Below are 21,554 nucleotides of genomic sequence, written 5' to 3' on the forward strand. Positions count from 1 at the left end.
CTTTGCTCTTTCAGTTGCACATATAAAGACAATAACAGTGAAATTATGCACTCGTGCAGCTTAATTCTGGATAAAAGTCCGGCTGCTAACTTCTGCCCTGTCTAAAGTCAAGCAGTATTTTTTTCATTCAAGCAGATAAAAAGACTGTTGCATCCCTCCAAGTGTTATTGGGTGAAAGCATCTGTGTCTTTAATGAATGAAATAGAACATTCTGGAACATTCCTACACTGACAGAACACAGGTCAGCATGAGAGCATGAGACCCCATGTGCATAGCTACCATTTACAAAAAAAAAACCCACGCAGGTTTAACCATTTCCTTTCCAGTAAGTCTCCTCCCCCTCATATCTGTCCCATTTTGCTAGACATTAAGACAAGCGGGATGACTTCTAACATTCAGCAAGCACCTCTTTGGAAGTCTCACACAGTATTTCTGCTCTCTGAAGTCCACCTCTCTTTGGTGTTTCCTCCTGTCCATCATGGTCTCTCTCCAGAGGGCCTTTTCATCAGGCTCAAGAAATTGAACTTTTGACAGATCCAAGTGTGAGTAGTATTTCCAAATAACACTAACCCAGCATTATATTGTTTTGTAACACTAACCTGCACACTAGCCTGAAAGCTATTTTACTGATTTTTCTAACTGGATCTCCAAGTTAAGAGACATGCAGACATCAGAAATGTGATGCACTGGCCTCTACTGCAGTTTGTGCAACTTAAGTTGATTTTTAAGTTGTTGTTTTTTTTTACTGTTAAAGCCAGTAAAATGTGGGCATACTAGAGCTTATTCAGGAGCTGCTTTGCATTCGTTGGTTTCTGTTTTCGTACGTAAGCAGCCTAGCTTTTGTGCCTTTCAAGAATATATTTGATTAGGTCAGCATGCTGAGATGACTAAGCCTGCCTTCCTGATTTGTAAACTGTCAAAGATTCCCATGTTTTGTTTTATTTTGCATTGCTGAGAATTAAAGAGGAACACACTAAATAGGCATTTTTTTCTCTCTTTTTTTTTTGCATTGATCAGAGATCCCTAAACCGGATATAATATTGCCCCGTGGCTGCATTTGATCCACTTCAAAATCACACTGTTTGTGTTAGGGGACCGAATCCCAATACTCGTTGTGTCAAACATTGCTCCAACCCAAGGATCCGGTCCCCCGGCAGAAACAGAGTAATATTGTGCACGCTGTCAGGAGGATTACAGTGATTTATACATCAGAGAAGCCAAACAACCTCTGGCTAAGCAGATGGCACAACACAGAAGACCTACCTCCTCAGGCCAGGACTTTGCAGTCTATTCACACCAGCAGTTTACACCTCTTATGTACTGTTGGGGTTGGGGAAACCTGCAGCAAGCTGAGACTGAAGAAATCACTTGGATGCGTGACAAGACGTTTTTCCCATTAAAAACGCCATGTCCAAATGAACAGCATCAGCTTTTTGGAACGAGTCAATTTTTGCATCCAGAAAAGTACATCATGCTTTGTTTGTTTTCAGGACTCTAAATACATATATGATATATCCATGTATCCATATCCATGCAGCTCGAGTGCTCAAAAATAACATGCATCGTTTAATGATTCATTCACTCTGATTATTAAGGTGGTATAATATCAAAACACAATGGAATTCAAAGAATATCTATTCAATTGTCTGGAGTGGCTGTAGCTGAGAAGGGAGAGCAGGTCATCTGCTGATTGGAAGGTTGGTGGTTAGCCAGTCTGCATATTTGGCATGCAGACTGGAGTAGCCAGATTTGCATGGGCAAGATATTGCATGAATCCATCAGAGTGTGAATGTTACATAGAAAGCATTTGCACATAGAAAAAAAGTGATTGGGTGAATGAGGCATGTTGTATAAAGCAGCTTGAGTGCTCACATAGGGTAGAAAAATGCTATGTAAGAGCCAGTTTACTTACCAAGTGTGTTTATATATATAAAAAAAAAAAAAATCTGACGAACAGCAGACCAAGCATGGAATTAAAACGATAAGAATCTGTGAAACTGTGATTCATCATTACAGATGCACGGAGAAACTGTTATTTTTAATTTTCACTAATTCAGCATTTATACACTACATTAAAAAGGAATGTGGAAAACATGAGCTGTCACAATGAGCAGTTCTTACTTATGTGCGGTTAACACCATCTTAGGCACATATGCAAATTACCAAATATGTGCATGTGCTTACGCACTTTGACTTTAAAAAAAAAACCCCGCTAATAATAAAGACAGTATGGAGAATGAAACCTAATTCTTGATCATATCAAACTGAAGCATATCAGTTACAAACCAGAAAGTAGATTAACGAGTGAGTAGGTCCGGGTCAGCTGAACACAGGGAATTTCAGAGTTTCCCCAGTTGACAGATGACGACTCAGCATGAGCGCAGGGCTACTTAAGTTTCACATCACACCAATACGGGTTTTTCATACTGCTTGTACAGCTCTGCAGAAATAATAAATTTGTTGACAACGTTTTATTTATTATTGCATGCTTGTGTATGTGCATGTGTTATTCTGTGTGTGTGTGTCAGGTTAAAACCACTTAGGTATTGGCAAAAAGCACTTGTATAAATGTGTGTGTGAATGAATGAGGACTGTGGTGAAAACCACTTCAAGTGCTCAAATAGAGTAAATAGCACCAGTCCGTTTGCAGTCAAGTGTGCATTAAATAAATAAATGATGATGAATTCGTTTTTTCATTTCCATCACTAAGCAGAGCACATTCATCACAGTGAGTAAGCTGGGAGGGCAGTTCAGTGACTGAAGAATTACTCGTAGTTCTCTGTTGGTCAACTACAGGGAACGAAGATGAAGCTCCAAGAAATTTGCTCTTTTACTGTTCTGAGCATTCTTCAAAATAGGCATCGATCCACCCCGTTACCAGCTGTCAGATCAGATCTCATGCAACTTGTTACCACACCCATCCATGTGAGTGTGACTGGCGGTATCAACGATACTTACTGACCCTGGTCATAGAAGATGCATTTCTGATCATTTCCTTTTTGAGAATTTCTAAAGCTACACAAAACTAGTGAAGACACACACACTCACACTTCATAACAATTGTTTATGTTTATATAACCAAAGCCACAAAATATAAACAATAACTGAAACATACCTGAGAAGAGTTGTGTGCTACAAATGAGGGGGGGGGGAGAGTACACATACGCGCACACACACACGCATTCAAACGGACAAACAATGTGAAAGTGAAAGAGGAGTGTGGTGAATGTGACTGTAAAGACGCGTTAGTTTCTGATAAACTGACAAAAAATGTGATGCACAAGGCTGAGGAAAGGCATAACTACAATACAGAGTGCAAGTCATCAGGTCTGCAGAGCACAAGAAATTCACATTCAGACGCATTGTTATATCAGCTCATTTCTGTCAAGTTCCAGGAGTGGGTTAGGTTTCAACTGGATGTGATATCAGCAGTAGTTTCATGTAAAGGGCTGAAAATCGCTGACAGCAGATTCTCAGCACTGGTGCATGACAGCATCAGCAAACTGAGGTGAAGGGTTAAGCGCAAAGACAACAGAGACACCTAATTATTTACAAGGCATACGCCTCCCAGCCGACTGTTACAACAAAGCGACAAGATGCAAGATAAGCTCTGGCTCTGCTTTGTCCCCATTTCATTGAAGCAAATTGTGAACAGGACATGAAAAGGGATGTGTTGGCAGAAGAAAACCGTTGTATGGTGTGGGAAATATCACTGCTAAAGCACTTCTTTGCGGTTTCGTTTGACAGGTTACCTTTTACAGACTGAGATGAAGACGCCGCTTAACGAAAATGTTAACTTTCTGACAGCGCAGATTCTTTTTCATAGTATTGTCATATTGCTAAAACAAAGAGATAAAACTTCACGCCTGTAGCTTTCATCTATATTTTGCAGCGTTCTAGTGTGAAAGTCACAAGTCTGTCAGTTTACTTTATTTTATATTAAAATGAGACAGAAATGCAAATGTCACCCGAGAAAGGCAGCTATATTAAAGTGTATGCGGTTTTCCTTTTTTTGGTGCTACATACTGATTCAAAACCAGGAAACAGCTTGTTACAATGTGACTGATGGAGGACTGATGTAACCTCTGTACCAGAACAGAGAAGTCGACTATAAAGTGCCTTAGCCCTTAAAGAATAAGACCCAACTTCTCTCTTGATTTATTACCTCAGTAAATACTTTGACCTTTTAGCACTGTGTTTTCAGTTTCAGTAACATTTCCCTTGCCTTAGATTGCTGTTAAGATTTTTTTCAGTCTCGAGAAGAGTTTTTGCTTGCTACAGGCTGCATGGCAGCACGGTCCTGAGTTTAATTCCACCATCAGGCCAGGGTCTTTCTGTGTGGAGTTTGCATGTTCTCCCCGTAAACAGGAATGTGTTGCAAGAGGCTACAGTTTACATGGGCTCATCACAACTGGTGAGATTGGGAAAAACGTCAGGTGTGATGAGTCTAGATTTGTGCTGTGACATTTGGATGGCAGGGTATTGCATCAACAGTCAGGCTGCTGCTGCTCGTATAATGTTCTTGGCGCACTTTAGTACCATCTTAGCATCACTTAACTGCCACAGCCTACCTGAGCATTATTGGTGTATTATTGGATCCTTACTGGGTATGTTCATCCCTTTGTGATCCCAGAGTATCCATCTTCTCATAGACACCTTCAGGAGGTTATCATGTCCCAAAGCTCAAATCATCTCAAACTGGTTTCTTGAGCATGACTTTGAGTTCACTGTACTCGAATGGCCTCCACGATCACAAGATCTCAGTCGAACAGAGCACATTTGGGATGCGGTGGAACAAGAGATTCTCATCGTGGATGTGCATAACTGTCAAGTGAATATGAACCGAAATCTCTGAGAAATGTTTCCGACACCTTGCTGAATCTGTGCCACGAAGAATTAAAGCAGTTAAGGCAAAAAGGTTTCCAACTTAGTACCTACAACAGGAAGGTGTGGTGAAATGCTTAACTGGAGGCATGAAGACGGTAGCCCACAAACCAATGGATGACATCATTTTTGCTAATCTTTTGCATATGGTTTCAGGTATATCTCGTGGCAAACGGGATTAGCATTACTAATACCAGTAACACAATTTCAACCTGAACTAATCATACCTTGATAACACCTCAGTTCTGTGAATGGCAGGTCTGAAGACCTCATTTATTGTGTGGTGTGGGTTTCTATTACTCAGGAGTTTATCTGGTTAAACATCTTATGACAAAAGATTCTGACTAACAACTTAAAATTTGTCATTTTCAGAAAAATGACGTATCAGACTAGTCAGAAGTATCTTAAAAGCAACTAATTATACAAATTATAAAATCACAATGCAGAGCGCATACATGCACTGATGTGAAGTATGAGGCGTTTCCCATGAACTGGTCACTGCTGATTCATTTATTTTACGTGGAGTAACTTCAGCTGTTCCCTTACTTCCTAAGGTGTTGCCCCATGCATAGATTTTACGCTGGATTGGCCTTAATGACATAACCATGGGACCAAACGAGAGTACACTAGCTCATGACCCTCTAAGGATGGAGTTTGTCGGCTCTCGGTCTCAAATCAGGGATCTTTTACACGTTAGCGAATGGGTTAACGACTACACTATAGATTTCACAGATAATAGAAATCGTGGATAGATTTGACCACTTCTTGATTTTTCTCTCCCTAACCCAAACCATAACATGTTCCCTTGCTCTGTTTATTTTTTGTAACAAACTGAAAGTTACACCATAATTTAGACATTTCAAATCTTCTGCCTTCAAAAACAACTTGAAACCCTTTTATTAAATCTCTTATTACAATATTATTGCAAAACTATGTATGTGTCACGTGTTAAATGAACTTTAGCTTGACCCTTCATTTGTCTGCTGACTGCAAAGTCTGTTTATCACACAGAGGCGATCACAGAATGACCCCCCCCCTCCCCACACCCACACACACGGGCGTATTTTCCAAATGCCAGTGTTGCCTAACATGCACGGCCTAAGACGACGTGTGAATTGGGGAGATATCAAATTATCTGGACTGCTGGACATTCCATTCAAAAAAAGTACTAAGGGGGAAATACCTCTTACACTCCCAACATTACTGAATCACTTCTCGGTGCGGTTTCTCTATTACAAATCTGAAAACCTATATACATTGTTTTTAATGCAAAATGGTTCACTGAGAAAGGATTATGGAATCTAAGAAAGATTGCAGTAACTCGAACTCAAAGTGAAAAGCACTCTTATTACGTATGTCTGACATGCAGCGAGAATCCACAGCGTCATCATATTCAAACCACAATTCATGTCATTTCCATATGGGGGTTCGATTTCCTTTGTTATTGTGAATAGTCATACGTTGCTTTTCATGGACTTTAAACACAGTTTTTACACTGAAAAATCAGTTTGGAGTTCTTTATCTGCTCCTTTTAGGAACTTAGTAGGGTCGATGCGTGTAAACTTGTCACTTAAAAGCAACAGGTTGAATAAAAATTCTAAATATATAATGATTATAATAAGGTGATGAAGGATAACTATATTTACTATTACTGGTAGTGGTAGCAGCATTTTTATTATATATGCAATATTATTACTATATGAAAAATCATTTTTTTTAAAACAAGCAAAAACCTATTGAATTATTGATCACAGAAAATGATGTCAGAGTTTATTTCCATGATGTCAATACCAACCCATATGATGGGAGTGGTAGAACATATGCAACACACTAGCTGCTTCTAGGCCAAAAAAAAAATTCCCCTTCATGTATGAAGCATGTTTAACCATTTCTCTTCCAGTAAGTCTCCTCCCTCGCCAGATTTTGCTATAAATTAAAGCAACTGATGAGCTCTAGTATACACATTTTTCTCTTCTGAGCAATTCAGCAAGATCCAACAAAGCCTTTTGTGCAGCAGCAGCAGGAGCATCAGCATTTCTGTGGACCAGCTATTCTCTTCATTCCAGCCAGAACACTTCAGCATCTTATCCAGCAGAATGACTTCTCAGACCGTCCTCCTGTGCGTCCTGGCGCTCGCGTCTTTCTTCAGCTCTGCTTTGTGCTCTCCTATGTGCAACAACCGCTGCTGCCGTTTCGTGGAGGGCTTCCCCGTCAGGCTCAAGAAGCTCAGACAGGACTATTCACGGATCAGAGATTTCTACGTGAGTAAAAGCACGTTCTCTGCAGGCATTTTTGCAGCATCACCAGCCTTCCCCACAGCGGGGATGCTGCACTTTCTCACTTCTGCCTGTCAGCCTTTGTGGGTGCACGGGTGTCTCACGGCGCACTTACTATTTTTTTTCTCCTTCGCTGTTTTTGCAGGAAGCAAACGATGACTTAGACTCAGCGCTGCTAGATCAGTCCGTCGAAGACTCCTTTAAGGTAAGATTCTCGAGGGGGAAAAAAACCCTCTCCACAAAAAGTTTAGGATTTGATAAGAAAAGCATGAAAATAACCACGCTGATGTTCTGCTCCATCAGAGCCCGTTTGCCTGTTACGCCATGAACAGCTTACTGGAATTTTACCTGGACACGGTTCTGCCGACAGCCATGGCCGGAGTGACTGAAGACACCAAGAACTTAAAGCCTCACGTGGAGTCCATACAAGAAATTTTCAATACCCTGAAGAGAGATGTCACCCAGTGTGTGAGTATCTGACACGTGTTAACTCCCACAGCAAAACAAACCGTGTAAATATTCACCTTGCGCTGCTTTAAGGTCACGAGTATCCTCTGTAGAATACGCAAGTGCATGCCTTAAACTACCATTCAGTGGCTTCATATGACTTTTTTGTTATGTTCGCTCAAGTCGTTAAAGATGGCAATAAAAAAAAAAGCCGAGCAGAATTCAATAAAACTATTTACAAGTAATCACTGCAAAGTATGTTTGGTCAGGTGGATAGGGTTTGGTTGATAAAATACACCTATAAATTGAGTTATATATTGATTTTGATTTTTACTTTAAATAGCCGTTTGACTTTGTGATCATCTGCAAGGAAGTTAGCTTCTACTCTGCATTTACAAATATCCAATTTCTTAATTCATTAAACCAAAAAATTTCCAAGTACCCTGCGACAGGTTGATTCGGGTTTAAGTGAGTGCTCACAGAACGAGTCTTAATACTGCATTAGTCATGTGATTTTTGAAATGCACAAGTGTGCATCTTCCAGATTATGCAAAAAGGGAAGAGAAGAGACTGAATGTTCCCGCCTTAAGGTTCTTTTCTTAATGTTGTCCGCATGCAGATCACCAGTAGTAACATCATGTCTCTTTTGCTCTTCTTACAGAGGAACTACTTCTCCTGCAAAAAACATTTCGACATCAACAATCTGAACTCTACTTACACTCAGGTGAGTGTCAAAGTCACACATGCAGTGAGGCAATATTTGTAATCCTGATTTCAAAAGAATATGCATGCCTATACTTTTTGCCATTTGTACTAAGTGAACCTGTCTTTGCTCATATGCAGATGGAGAGCAGAGGTCTATACAAGGCCATGGGAGAGCTGGACATATTGTTTAACTACTTTGAGACATACCTGGCTTCTAAACGACACAGACAATAACCTCTGCTGGAAGACCTCCTGACCTAAATCAAGATATGAAGCTCATCTCTGGGAGAAACAGAACTTTTACAAGTATTGACAGATGTGAATTTTTTGTATGGGACTTACTGAACTGTTGTCTTTATTTTTTATGAGACGTTATAACCAATTTGTCCTATGGACAATTTTCTGTTAGGATCCTTTTGAATCATTATCATGCTGTTTTTAAAAAAAGGACACTTTGTTATAATAATATTACATTTGTTATAATTATTTATAAAGATGTTTCATTCTGTGTTTTTTATATTTATTGTGCCTTCTGTTAAATTGAAATAAATTACTTTAATAATATGACAGATGTCTCTTTAGAGTTGCTTTCACGATATGTAAAAGCTGCTATGTTTGCCATTAAAAGGAATAGAGCACTGAATACATCACATCCTGCAGTATACGTGAGGAACCATAGACTGCACTGTCAACATGCTGATGCACTAACCTCAAACGTGACCCATATACATCACTTACCAGCAGCAACACTGCTGTATCTTACCGTAACTCCAACTAGCCAGCCTCACCCTCAATGGCATATGCACACTTGCATGCATGCAAAAGTAATCTCACTTAGTCACACACATTTAGAACAAAACTGACAGGCAAACTAAAACCACTCTGTCACAATGAAGGGAGCACAAAGTCATGGGGAGCAATTGCAGATTTATTTTGGGGAGGGTGTGGTGAAAGCATCATACAACAGTCAATGATCTGAACTGCAAATAAAGAAGAAGAAACTGTACACAGACACCTGTGTACTGTAGTATCTTTGACTGTTTTTTTGAAAGTGAAGCATCTACAAAACAAACTCACAAGCATCAGTGAGGTTCCAGACCTGACTCAGGGCTGCACTGAAACTACTCCAGGACATTTCGTCAGTCACTTGCTGACTCAACGTGGGATGAATAGTATCAATTCAGCAATGACAGTACCTTGCAAAAAGATATCATTCATAACTTTGTTCTAACAGGGCATTGCTATTTTTTTGACCTGTGCAAAAAGCAGTTTGTCAGCAGTGTTGTGGTCAGTGCTTTTTTTATTTCGATTTTTTTAAAGATGCTTGCAGATTCACACTTCAGTCACCCCCCGCCCCCCAAAGAGCTCTGGAATCGGTTCCACGTAAACCGATTAAGATCACATCTGGTTGTTATGTAATGAGTGGACTTTCAGACAGCAGTAGCTTCAAAGCAGGCTGAGAAAAACTGAAGAATCATTTTCACAAGTATCACGCTGGTACTCTTTTACACTAAATATTCACATCCACCTAAAGCATGGCATTGAGCAGAATGCAACATCTCTGAATATTGTACAGGCATGCTCACGAACAGCAGGTCACAATAAAGAAAGCAATTAAAATATCTGTTCCTTGGGCAAATGAAATACGGCTGTGTGGAATCTTTGAAAATTACGTTTCATGGTGTTTTCAGTGAATAGAACATTTTCACAGATGCATGCGTGTCTGATTTTGTTGATGGAAATATAAACAAAAAAAGTCTTTCACTCATCTGTTTCATGGCTCACGTGTATAGGAAAGTAACAAACAGTGCACACAGACGCATATGTGTTCCGCACCCTGGAAAAAAAAAACATTTATTCAGAGGTTTCGGTACTCGATCACGAGGCAATTAATCAAAGGGAAGGTACCTCTTATAAGACTGGTTCTAAGGCTGCAAGTGCATATTGAAAGTTCAGTCAGTTTGCCGCTTCACTATATGGACAAAAACGGTCACCTTCACATTGCACCTACAGGAGGTTTTATGACATCCCATCCTACATCCGTAGGCAGAGCACCTATGATGTCTTCCGCTCTTCTGGGAAGGCTTTCTATGACATTTTGGAATGTGTCTCTGGGAATGATTGCCCACCCCCCAACAGTGGTGTTGGACAAGAGGCTTGACTTGCAATTTCTGTTCAATATTTTCTCAGAGGTGATTTTGATGGGGTTAAGGGAGGTCAGGGTTCTGTACAGGCCAGTCAGATTATTCCACACCAAACTCGTACTTTTTTTTTTTTTTTAAATTAATAGAAAAACAAAGTCTGTTTAGAAATCATGAAGCTATGTGAGGAAACAAAAGCATCTTCAAGAAGAAAAGGAAACAGCAGTCAGATGTCAAATAGACCAGCTATGATTCATTATTTTTAGAATAATTAAGATTCAGCATGTTTGCAAAGAATATTTCTACACACACATGCACCAAATTTAGATCCTTCAAAGACTGATACCCTTTAGATAGAAAGTGACAGACTCAATTATGAGTTATTAGTCCACCTTCTTGGCATGACACGATTAGTAAAAGGACAGTGCATGACATGTCACTTTGTAGGCACAGTATGGATATTCTTCCTGGCAACCTTTCTGCATCGTTCACTGGAAAGACATCGGTGTGAGCTCTGATCATGTTGTGACGGATTTCACAAACACAATATTAAGAGCTGTTCCCCACACATTGCACAACTGGGTACTTGCTGAAAAAGGACATAACCATATTAGGTTATGTTCTGCAAATGACAAAAGTGCCACACAAAGCATGTGGTTGTCACAGTACGATCCTATTCTACTATAACTACTCACTGTATAACTGCATATAAGATGAATATCACAGTGTTTCATGGCAGAATATTAGCACAAAAACTGTTAATAATAACAATAACTATGACTTATTATTACTATTATTAATATTGAGGCATCTGATAGCTGCCAAATTCATTTTGTAGCACCACAATAAGCCTAAACATGCAGCCTCATTCACAGAGAACAATCTTGAAAAACAATCCAGCAACAGGTGGTCTGACTGCCATCAGCTCAGGTCTCATAGTCTGAGAATTACAGAGGAGCCACTGAGAGCCTGAATTCATAAGCTGTTCTCCAAAATAATTTATTTATTAAAGCTTGAAACCAAGAAAAAAAAGCAGCTTTTCTTAAAAACAAAAAACAAAAACAAGTTCTTTGGGTAGCAACTGAGAAATCAAAAGCCATCCATTGTATTATTTCTAGAAAGGCCCCTCACTTTGCTTTCCAGTATTTATAACTTGCACTATACTAAATGTATAGTGACACTTCCTTGTGCAACTCAGCTTTAAAGATCAAGAAGCACACCTTTGTTACAGGGACCTAAAGAAAATTTATCAGAAAAACGTAATCAAAGCAACCGCACTAACCACAACATGCACGCTGGGCTGTTCTTGACAGTAAGATGATGTGGATTTCCATCACATGTGAAAGATAAGCCACTGTACATGCTAAACTGACAACACAAGGATTCCATTTCATGTCTGGTTTACTCTGTGCTGCGGGTTTCTTGCTGAGGTAATGTGCCGCATCTACGGCTCTACTGTCTGCAGCAGGTCAAGTCAGAGCCGGCACGTACAAGAGGATGTGTGTTTGTGTGTGAGAATCAGGATGGCATGCCACTTCAAAGAACTCTGAGCTGTGTGTCACCAGCTCAGCTGAGAAGTCTCCATCCTCTACATTTCCCCACACCTTTTAAAAACAGTGAACACAACAATAACATATTGGAGGCCAACTTGCTGACAGTTTCCAGACCAGGAAAAAATTTTTAATCACTTGTTTTTAAATTGATGAGGGGGAAAAAAAACAAGCATCTAAACCAACTTCCTCTGATCGCATTTATCACAAATCACATCAGCTGCTGAGAATATTACTTTAGAAAACATGTACATATAGTGATGACATTTTACAATGCTGCTCATCTCTACCCACCCAGACCGCAGAAAGAGTCCGGGGACCCGTCTTTTGTGAAAAGCATGCCGAGTGGGCGCCCTAAGGTTCTGATGCATTTGTAGTGAGGGGTTGAATCTCCACAGGACTACTATTACAAGGGACTCCCCTGGGGCCCAATTTACCCCCTCTCTCACTTACCTGGCAGAGACACACGTTTTACAGAGATGACTGTGGGTTTCGTCACACTCAGAGCTGGAAGCTCAAAGTCTACAGTTGCCTTGCACCTGAACCATATGCACTAGCGGGAAACTGCTCTAAACACCCCACTGTTGGCAAATGTCTGTGTTGACTCAATGCCACTGTGCTGTTTTGCTACGCAAATGCGTATATTCCAGGAGTCACTCATTCTAGCAGGGATGATACAAACTGGTCACGAGTTGAGTCTGTGCACTTCGGCTGAAAGCCACAATTCCCAAATCGACACAAGAACCTGAATCATAACCGACAAGTGTTTCAGTTGAAAAATTCCCTGAATGTGGAGGCATAGGTCAAATATGAGGAAGATATTTTATATATATATATATATATATATATATATATATATATATATATATATATATATATATATATATTTTTTTTTTTTTTTTCCCCCATATTTATTGAATTTCATAAAATTTCAGTTATACAACAAAACAGACTTGAAGTGCAAGACTTTCAGTTTTACTTTGAGGGCACCGGAAAAGGGTTTTATAGCTCAAAGTCTTGGCTTTGTGATGAGATCTTGAATCCATACTATACAGAAACACAGGCATTCACACACAGATCCTGTTTTTTTCTTTAAAAGAAGAGATAAGAGAAAGTTGGTGTTTTATGGTTGTTGTTTTTTTTAATCCAAAGCTGAAGCAGACAAATGTACGGGAGCTGAACAGATTCCAAGACACATCTGTGTTTCCACTACAAAAATGTGTTGAGAGGGACAAAAAATAAAAAATAAACATTGTCACAAACATTTCATGAACATTTTTCCTGTAAGAAATTTCTAGGTGCGATATGACAAGTAAAGTGGAAGTGATCTTACAAAGTGAAGTGGCCTAAACTGACAAAATTATACAATAATATTCCCATGATTCCCAAAGTGAGCTGGGAAGTGTCCTGTTGCATTAACAAAACACTACAGAAGGAGAGACCATTATACTTTCTCTGAATGTGATGACAGCTTGCTGGTGGTAAATCAGACTGTGCACAAGGATGAGGAGCAGCTACTACGTACTTTCTAACCTATCAGTTTCCGAGGAATTGTGAAGAACTGACAGATGATAATGGAACTGCACTAGATTAGTCAAGTTGAGTATATCCTGACTAACCCTGGTGCAACCAACAGTAACTGGAAATGACCAGTGTGCCCTCTGTACTCCCAAGGGGATGCTACTGCTTACATAAAACACGGGAACACTCCCTACAGTTGCTCAACATCTCTTCAACACATGTACAAACAGAAATCACTCGTAATTTGATGACAAAAAACATCTGCATAGCATTAACCTGAAATATAATCTGGCAACGTTTTAAATTCTGAAGCAAAACATTGGTAAAAGCTTGAACCAAATGGTAAGTTTGAGTTAAAAGCCATTTGCTGATTTAGCAGTACTCATTAAGGCCTATGCTAAAACGTTTATAGAATTCATAAAAAGTACAGTATAGGCTGCCTCCAACTCTCCTATGAGCTACATGCAGGAGAAAGACGGGCCAGTTTCTGTATTTTAATCTGGCTTCCCTCTCTGCCCTAAAATTGTGTACCTGAAAAACAAGCGTAGATAAAGATAGGAGAGAGGGGCCACAAGTGAGGTGCTCTGTCAGAACGGCCCCTGTGTGAGTGCATAGGCCTGTGTTCAACATTCACAAAGACAAACTGAACCTGACACACACTCCGAGTCCCGGGAATCAGCAGCTTACTTCTAGCTGATTCCAACAATCGAGGACAGAGTCTTTACATTCCACTTGTCAGTTCAAAATACATCTGCTTATTTTGCATGTAAGAAAAACTAAACCTTCCCTTGTGTGTCTGTGTTTTTTTGTTTTTTCATTTTTGGGATTTAGCCATCAGAGTTAACATTCAAAAGTTTGGGGCTTGAGCTGGAGCAGGCTTGTGGGGGGGTGTAAAATCACTACTGCTAATGCTAAGGCGTACATCTCCTATTCCAACATTCGAGCCCCTGTGAGTACACAACCTGATATTTAGGAAAGAAGAGGCAAGAGGATGTGTCAGTTCCCCATTCTCCCCTTTTCTAAATTTCATAATCTCTTCAGTGGTGTAAAAACACAGATCAACATCCCCTCTGCTGTTGCAGAGCGACGAGTTGTTAAAATGGTAGAGTAATAAAAACAAACACTCTTACAAAACATTACAATTTGTCATGAAAAATAAAACACTGAGAAAAAAAAAAAGAAAGAAAAATCCATGCAACCCGACTCACGTGTCGACAACTTATTGCTTCCTTTTCACAACCTGTGTTTGTATGTGAAGGCAGGCATGCATGCATCTTTCAGTGAGCAGCAGGTGTAGCCACGGCGTTATTTGCCTTCTTCCTCCTTTTCATTAGCAGTGGATTGGTCGAGTCCTCGATGGTCTTAATTCTGATTTGCTCGTAGTCGACCCTCATTGTTGCCAAGGCACTAGTCATTTCTTCCTGTTAAATTGAGAAACAAAACAAGGCCATTAGTTTTATTTACTTATCAAAATCTGTGGTTTTAATGGATGGGAGACATACATTTAAACTATTTGGTTTATCAAATAAGCAAAGCAGGTGCCAGAGCCTGGCATGCACTTGATGTGAAGCTACTACTGGGAGTTTTTAATTTTTAAATCCAACACAGACAAAATACCCTCACACCAGATTTTGATATTTAATCCATTCAAATTACCAGAGACCAACAAGCTACTGATAACTTCATCTGTTTTACTTGGTGAGCCTGTTGCAAACACACTCAAGTAGAAATAATAGATTAATAAACAAAAATCATGACATGATTCCAAAAGTTGATTTGTTTTTCCTTTTAGGTAGACTACTTGTTTTCCACACACTGCCCTAGATCCACACGCTGGGTTGGTAAAGCTGCTCAGTCTCAATGACAACATTGCAATTTTTTTCCTTGTTAAAGTTTCCGTTCACATGAATGAAAACTAATGTGATTAATATAACTATTTTCACCAGACACTGTGTTAGAGGAAGAGAAGAAGAAAAAAAAAAATACAGTTCCGCTGAAGCTTGTGGTTACACCGGTTCAGGTAGCACAGATGTTCCAGTATATTAGCTGCAAGCATTCCCAGTACAGCACATCAAGTACTCATTTGTTTTTGCTTACACAAGAAACTTGCAGTTTGTGTTTTCAGATTCATAAATAAATGACGAAAAAATACAACTTTCCATGTTTAATTCTGGATTCTGATATCCATGAGCTATTTAAAATGTTTGCTTGGAACACAATTTATTTTTGCACGGAACCCCCCCCCCCCCCCAAAGAACTCTTAAATGTAAATGGATTTTTGCAATTATCAAACAACTGAAACCGCAACAGGTAGTAGGTGTCAACTTTCACATTAAGTAATTTTTCTATTTGACTATTTGTCACCATAAAAGCTGACAACATATGGATGGTGCAACGATAAGCAGGCATCTTTTACCTTGACTTCCTCCCATGCGTCCTTCTCTTCCATCAGAACCCGGCTGGTGTGAAGGGGGGTCTGGGGAACCTCCATTGATTGCTTTAGGATGACACACAGAGGCAAATTCATTCATTCTTACTTTTTTATATATATATATATATATATATATATATATATATATATATATATATATATATATATAAATATATAAAATGGTGAAAAACACTCATGATTTTAACCAAAGGGGGTAAATAAAAGATCAAATAAATAAAATTTAGTAAGCTGTTTAAGCAGAAGTTAACTTGCGTGCTTACATTGATCCAGGGATGATTCATGAACTCTGTGATGGTCAACCTTTGGGTGGGCTCAGTCTTTAGAAGAGTCATAATCAGCTGTTTCGCTGCAAAAAATTTTTATTATATTAATAAAAAATAAAAGACACATTTGTATGAAATCACCCTTTGTATGTATTTACAAATCTGATTTAAGGAAATGAATCAAAAAGAATGTTTTGTAGACAATTATGTCAGAGTGAAGTTGACTCTTAAAATCCAAAATAACTCTTTGAGTAATGTGATCTCAGCAACCTTTGACTTTCAAACCTAATTAGCATTTTGAATGTCTGTTTGTTCCAGATGTAATGATATAATAACAGTTCAGGGAGAGTCCATAGTATCCCATATTTGAAAACTTTTCCAAATTATTCATGTTCTTAACCAGGCCACGCCCTGGACAAGTCACCAGTCCAAATGGTTAATTTAAGATCACCAATAACTTGTGTCAGCAAGCCAGAGTGCCCAGAGATGACATGCAAACTCCACACAGCAACGACCCAGGCAACCACAAGGTTCAAATCTTTTTAATGTGGTACAATAGTGCTAAGCACCTCTGTCGCCTATTTCCTAAATTAGGTTATGTGAATTGAGAAAAAAAAAAAGTGTGTAAGATTTGGTATGATGGTAATACTTTGGCTGCCTTAACCAAAACACTGTAAACACTAGAGCTCATCTTTCTTTGATATACTGCTTTGTCTGTTTTGTGGTTAAAAAGAAAAAAACCCACTCTGAAGTAGACGACTTTATCAGCAGTAAATACTGCACTGCTTCTTGAGTAATGCATTACAGTAAGTACAACCCATCAGTCGACAACTTCCACAAAAACTAGAGTCATTTTACAAGGTATAGAGAGCAACACCAGCTTGCATTTTCTCTTTTAAACAAAAATCCATCACAGAATAAATGCATCACTTTCAATTGCAGAAAATGTGAACGACAGTAAAGGATGTGAAACACATCAAGTTTCTAATTTTTGATAATAAAGTAAAGACCAGTCTGACTGTCATATTTAGGTGAAATCTTTTATAAAGACTTGAAAGTGATACCATTATGAAATTTCTTGTTTAGAAATAAGGCACCTCCATAGTTCCATTTTACATATAGATACACCACCAGTCACAAGTGTGGACACAGTCTCAATGTTTTTTCTTCTTCTTTACTTTTACTACTTTCTACAGTAGATACATACTGAAGACATCAAATATATGAAACAAAATACATGGAATTTTGTAACAAAGAAACCATTGTTGAATAACTTTTAGTTTAGATTCCTGAAAATAGCGACCCTTTGCTTTGTTGACAGTGCTACAAACTCTTGGCCTTCTCTCAATGAGCTTTATGATGTTGTCACGTGAAATGGTTTTCACTAGGGCTGCCACAAACGATTATTTTGATAGTCGACTAGTCACCGATTATTTTTGCGATTAGTCGACTAATCAGATCATCATCCATTGGACGTACAGCGTACAGCTTATTGCACCAGCAGCATCTGGTCTTATATAACTATCATTAGCTTACAGCTTGAAGTGTTTGTGCTAACTAAAAATAAAGACAAGATGGTAGTTTATTAATTTTTAATGAAATTTGCAGATTGTTTCGGTGAAGTTTAATAAACTCCTTGCTTTCTAAAATATAACAGGACACCGGAGTATATTCTCCAGCGTCTCACACTTCTGATAATCAGCTGTCTGCTTGACAGTTTTAGCTGTGCAAAAACTATAACTTTAATCTCAGCCAAACCGATTTACTCAGGAACAAATAAAATACTAAAGAAAGCCAAACAATAACATTTTTAAGTTATCTAAGTGACTTATATATATGTTTAACCTGACTAGCGAAAGACGGCAGTGGGTTTGAAAACGATTTGCCGGGAGTCCGGTGTTCTCATGGCTCTAGTTAGCCTTGCCCCCGCCTAGCTAACGAGCTAGTGGGTAACAGACGTCTCCGAAAACGTCGGAGCGCTTTTGAAAATATGTGGTGTCTTGATAAACTGAGCAGATATTTGAGGTTTACACAGCTACATTCTCGCCTGAAAATATGTTAAACGTTTATTTTGTGACCCAGAAAGAATAATAAGAGTAAAGTTAAAACTAACTAGCTGCCGCCATTGTTGACAACTGCGCTGGGCTGCGCTATGAATTCTGGGACACAGCTTCTTCTTCTTCGGGGATTAACGGCAGCTGGCATCCTTGTACATGCAGTGCTGCCATCTTCTGTTTCAGTCCGTTATTACACTCTTAAATCCTACTACTCATTCCTGCGTCCTTTGTGATCTTACAAAGCTTCAAACGATGCGTCGACTATTAAATTAGTCGTCGACGATTTTAATAGTCGACATAATCGTGACTAGTCGACTAATCGTGGCAGCCCTAGTTTTCACTTCACGTGTGCCTTGTCGGGGTTCTTGCCTTCTTAATGGGCTCGAGAACCTCAGCTGTGTTGCGCAGTCAAGGTTTGTACACAGCTGACAGCCCTATTTGACAACTGTTAGAATTCATATTAAGAACCAATCAGCTACGTAAAGACAGTCAATCATTACTTAAAGAACTGAAGGTCAGTCAGTCTGGAAAAATGCTACAATTTTGAATGTGTCCCTAAGTGCAGTCGCAAAAACCATCAAATGCTAGAGTGAAAGTGGCTCGCATGAGGAGCGCTCCAGGAAAGGAAGACCAAGGGTCACCTCTGCTGCTAAATAAAGTCGTCCGAGTCACCAGCCTCAGAAATTCCAAGTTAACAGCACCTCAAACTAGAGCCCAGATAAATGCACAGAGTTCCAGTAGCAGACATACCTCTACATCAACTGTTTAGAGGAGACTGTGCGAATACGGGAATTAATGGTCAAGAAACTACTAAAAAAAAAGCAACAAGCAGAAGAGATTTGTTTGGGCCAAGAAACAAAAGGAATGGACATTAGACCAGTGGAAATCCATGCTTTAGTCCAAATTTGATATCTTTGGATCTACTTGCCATGTCTTTGTGTGACACAGAAAAGGTGAATGGATGTCTCTACATCCATGGTTCCCACCGTGAAGCATGAAGGAGGTGGTGTGATGGTGGGGTGATGGTGGGGGTTCTCTGCTGGTGACACTGTTGGGGATTTATTCAAAAGTGAAGGCACACACGGAAGCAGCATGGCTACCACTGCATCCTCCAGCAACATGCCATCACACCGGGTTTGCATTTAGTAGGACCATTGTAACATGGTAGACTAATGTGCCTGTGTTAATTCAGCTCCATATTATTGTGTGAAGTTGCACTGGGTTGGGAGTGGTTTTGTGTGTGTGTGTGTGTGTGTGTGTGTGTGTGTGTGTCACATTTTTGGTGAGCCAATGGCTGGAATGGGGTTGGACTAATTAGAGGCAGGTGTACTTGATTGCACTGATACACTGGTCAACTTATAGCCCACACTACAAACACTGCTGTGTCGTTTTGTCTCTCTGTGCAGGTATGTAATGTGATGAAATCAGATATGTTTGGGATGGATGGATTTTGTGCTATGAATTCTATAGTGAAAGTGTCGTTTTGTCTCTCTGTGCAGGCCAGGGCCTATTATATGCCACAGCCTAAAGGTAGCAGAGTTGCAGAGGCTGGAGTGACCACTGGCTATATGCTTGCAGGGTGGTGGGTCTCCAAGGACAACTTCTAACCCTGTTACAGGCAACACGTGGAGTGCAACTGGCCATGTGGCATAGCTGGCTCTGGCCTTGGGACTGTGTGTTTTTTATATAATTCATAAATGGGACACTGGACTGTTTTATCTTTTATCTCTTGATATATTTTTTTGTCAATAAATTATCTTTTAGAATTTTATTGACTGTCATCTTTTTGCCCACGACAGAGACGGTTGGTCAGACCTAGAATCTTTCTTTGGGTGTGTTACACCATCATTTATTTTTCAACAGGACAATGACCCCAAACACACCTTCAGGCAGTGTAAGGGCTATCAGAAGGAGAGTGATGGAGTGCTGCGCCAAAAGGCCTGGCTAGAAAGTCACCTGACCTAAACCCAATTGAGATGGTTTGGGATAAGATGGACCACAAAGTGAAGGGAAAAAGGCCAACAAGTGCTCAGCATATCTGGGAACTCCTTCAAGACTGTTGGAAAACCCTTTCAGGCGACGACCTCATGAAGCTCATCGAGAGAATGCCAAGAGGTGTGCAAAGCAGTAATCAAAGCGAAGGGTGCATATTTTCAATAATGTAAAATATAAAACATGTTTTGAGTTATTTCACATTTTTGTGTTCACTACAGAATTCCATATGTATTCATTCATAGTTTTGATACTTTCAGTCAGATTCTACAATGTAAATAGTCATGAAAATAAAGAAAAACCATTTAATGATATGGTGTGTCCAAACCTTTGACTGGTAGAGGAAATATTACAAGTCAATATAAAGTTTAAAAAAAATTAGTTTCGACATTGCATTAACAAAGTCTATTTTTATGATCTTACCTTCCTCTGATACATCACACCATTCAGGGTTGGGAAACTCATATTGACCATTTCTGATCCTCTTCTTCATCCCAGGAGAGATGGCTAGACCATGGTTAGAATAAAACGGAGGATATCCACACAGCCTGTGGAAGGTGTAAAACATCATTATATGCTTCCGTATTGAATGTGACATCTATAACAAAAGGATTAGAGGGAGGAAAAAAAACAAGAACTTACAAGATATACATAATGACACCCAACGACCACATGTCACATGACTTGTCATATTTCTCTGGGCCGAGAACCTCTGGAGCTGTATGCCATAAGGAAGAAAAGAAGGAAAAGGCAAGAGAGGGATGTTTTTAACTAGTTATCAATGAGAGCAGCTGTAATGTAGTAATAAACACAAACAGGTTCTTACCAACATAGTAGGGCGTGTAGCAAGGAGTAGCTAAAGAGTTAAGTGAGGTGGTCTCCTTGGCAAAACCAAAGTCTGTGAGCTTGAGCAGGGCACGGGGTCTCTTTGAGGAATACAGTAAATTCTCTGGCTGCAGGGAGTATTCAGGAATCCAGCATAAAGATAAGATTACAACATTAGTAACTTTAAGTCATCCTCAGTTTAAAGAAAAGTTTATTTCTTATGAATAAGTATGATAAGGCAATGCAAAGAGCACGTACCTTGACATCTCTGTGGGCGATGTTGATTGCGTGTAGAAATTGTATAGCCTCACCTATGCTCTTCATGATGTGAGAAGCCTCTGAAGTGATGAGACAGTTCAGTTTTTTAACAGATTTTAAGTGACTGTGTCAGCAAATGTCAAGCGTCACAAATGGAGACTGAATGTATTTAGCTGGTATCAG

The 21,554-nt window shown here is 39.4% G+C and overlaps 2 protein-coding genes and 1 long non-coding RNA gene across 3 annotated transcripts in view; 2 read left to right on the top strand and 1 right to left on the bottom strand.

The window, feature by feature from the left end:
- The first annotated feature begins 215 nt into the window (after window positions 1–215).
- LOC145428789 (uncharacterized) lies at window positions 216–2,469 on the top strand. Its single transcript, XR_013909111.1, has 2 exons — window positions 216–542; window positions 1,018–2,469. It is a non-coding gene; the product is annotated as an uncharacterized LOC145428789 (long non-coding RNA).
- Window positions 2,470–6,846: 4,377 nt separating this feature from the next.
- il10 (interleukin 10) lies at window positions 6,847–8,879 on the top strand. Its single transcript, XM_026166431.2, has 5 exons — window positions 6,847–7,145; window positions 7,306–7,365; window positions 7,464–7,628; window positions 8,269–8,331; window positions 8,451–8,879. Exons 1-5 carry the CDS (start codon window positions 6,981–6,983, stop codon window positions 8,544–8,546), a joined length of 549 nt encoding a protein of 182 aa, XP_026022216.1. The 5' UTR covers window positions 6,847–6,980; the 3' UTR covers window positions 8,547–8,879.
- A 4,245-nt stretch (window positions 8,880–13,124) lies between these two features.
- Window positions 13,125–21,554, bottom strand: part of mapkapk2a (MAPK activated protein kinase 2a) — a 36,433-nt gene continuing 28,003 nt past the window's right edge. Inside the window, exons 4-10 of the mRNA XM_026168295.2 lie at window positions 21,372–21,451; window positions 21,115–21,241; window positions 20,931–21,006; window positions 20,712–20,836; window positions 16,237–16,322; window positions 15,941–16,021; window positions 13,125–14,945 (exon numbers count right to left, since the gene is read on the bottom strand). Of these exons, the coding sequence (XP_026024080.1) occupies window positions 14,802–14,945; window positions 15,941–16,021; window positions 16,237–16,322; window positions 20,712–20,836; window positions 20,931–21,006; window positions 21,115–21,241; window positions 21,372–21,451 (719 nt within the window). The 3' untranslated portion in view covers window positions 13,125–14,801. The remainder of the gene's footprint in view (window positions 14,946–15,940; window positions 16,022–16,236; window positions 16,323–20,711; window positions 20,837–20,930; window positions 21,007–21,114; window positions 21,242–21,371; window positions 21,452–21,554) is intronic.

This window comes from Astatotilapia calliptera, chromosome 5, assembly GCF_964374335.1.
Source record: "Astatotilapia calliptera chromosome 5, fAstCal68.1, whole genome shotgun sequence".
In the NCBI taxonomy this organism is placed as follows: Eukaryota; Metazoa; Chordata; class Actinopteri; order Cichliformes; family Cichlidae; genus Astatotilapia; species Astatotilapia calliptera.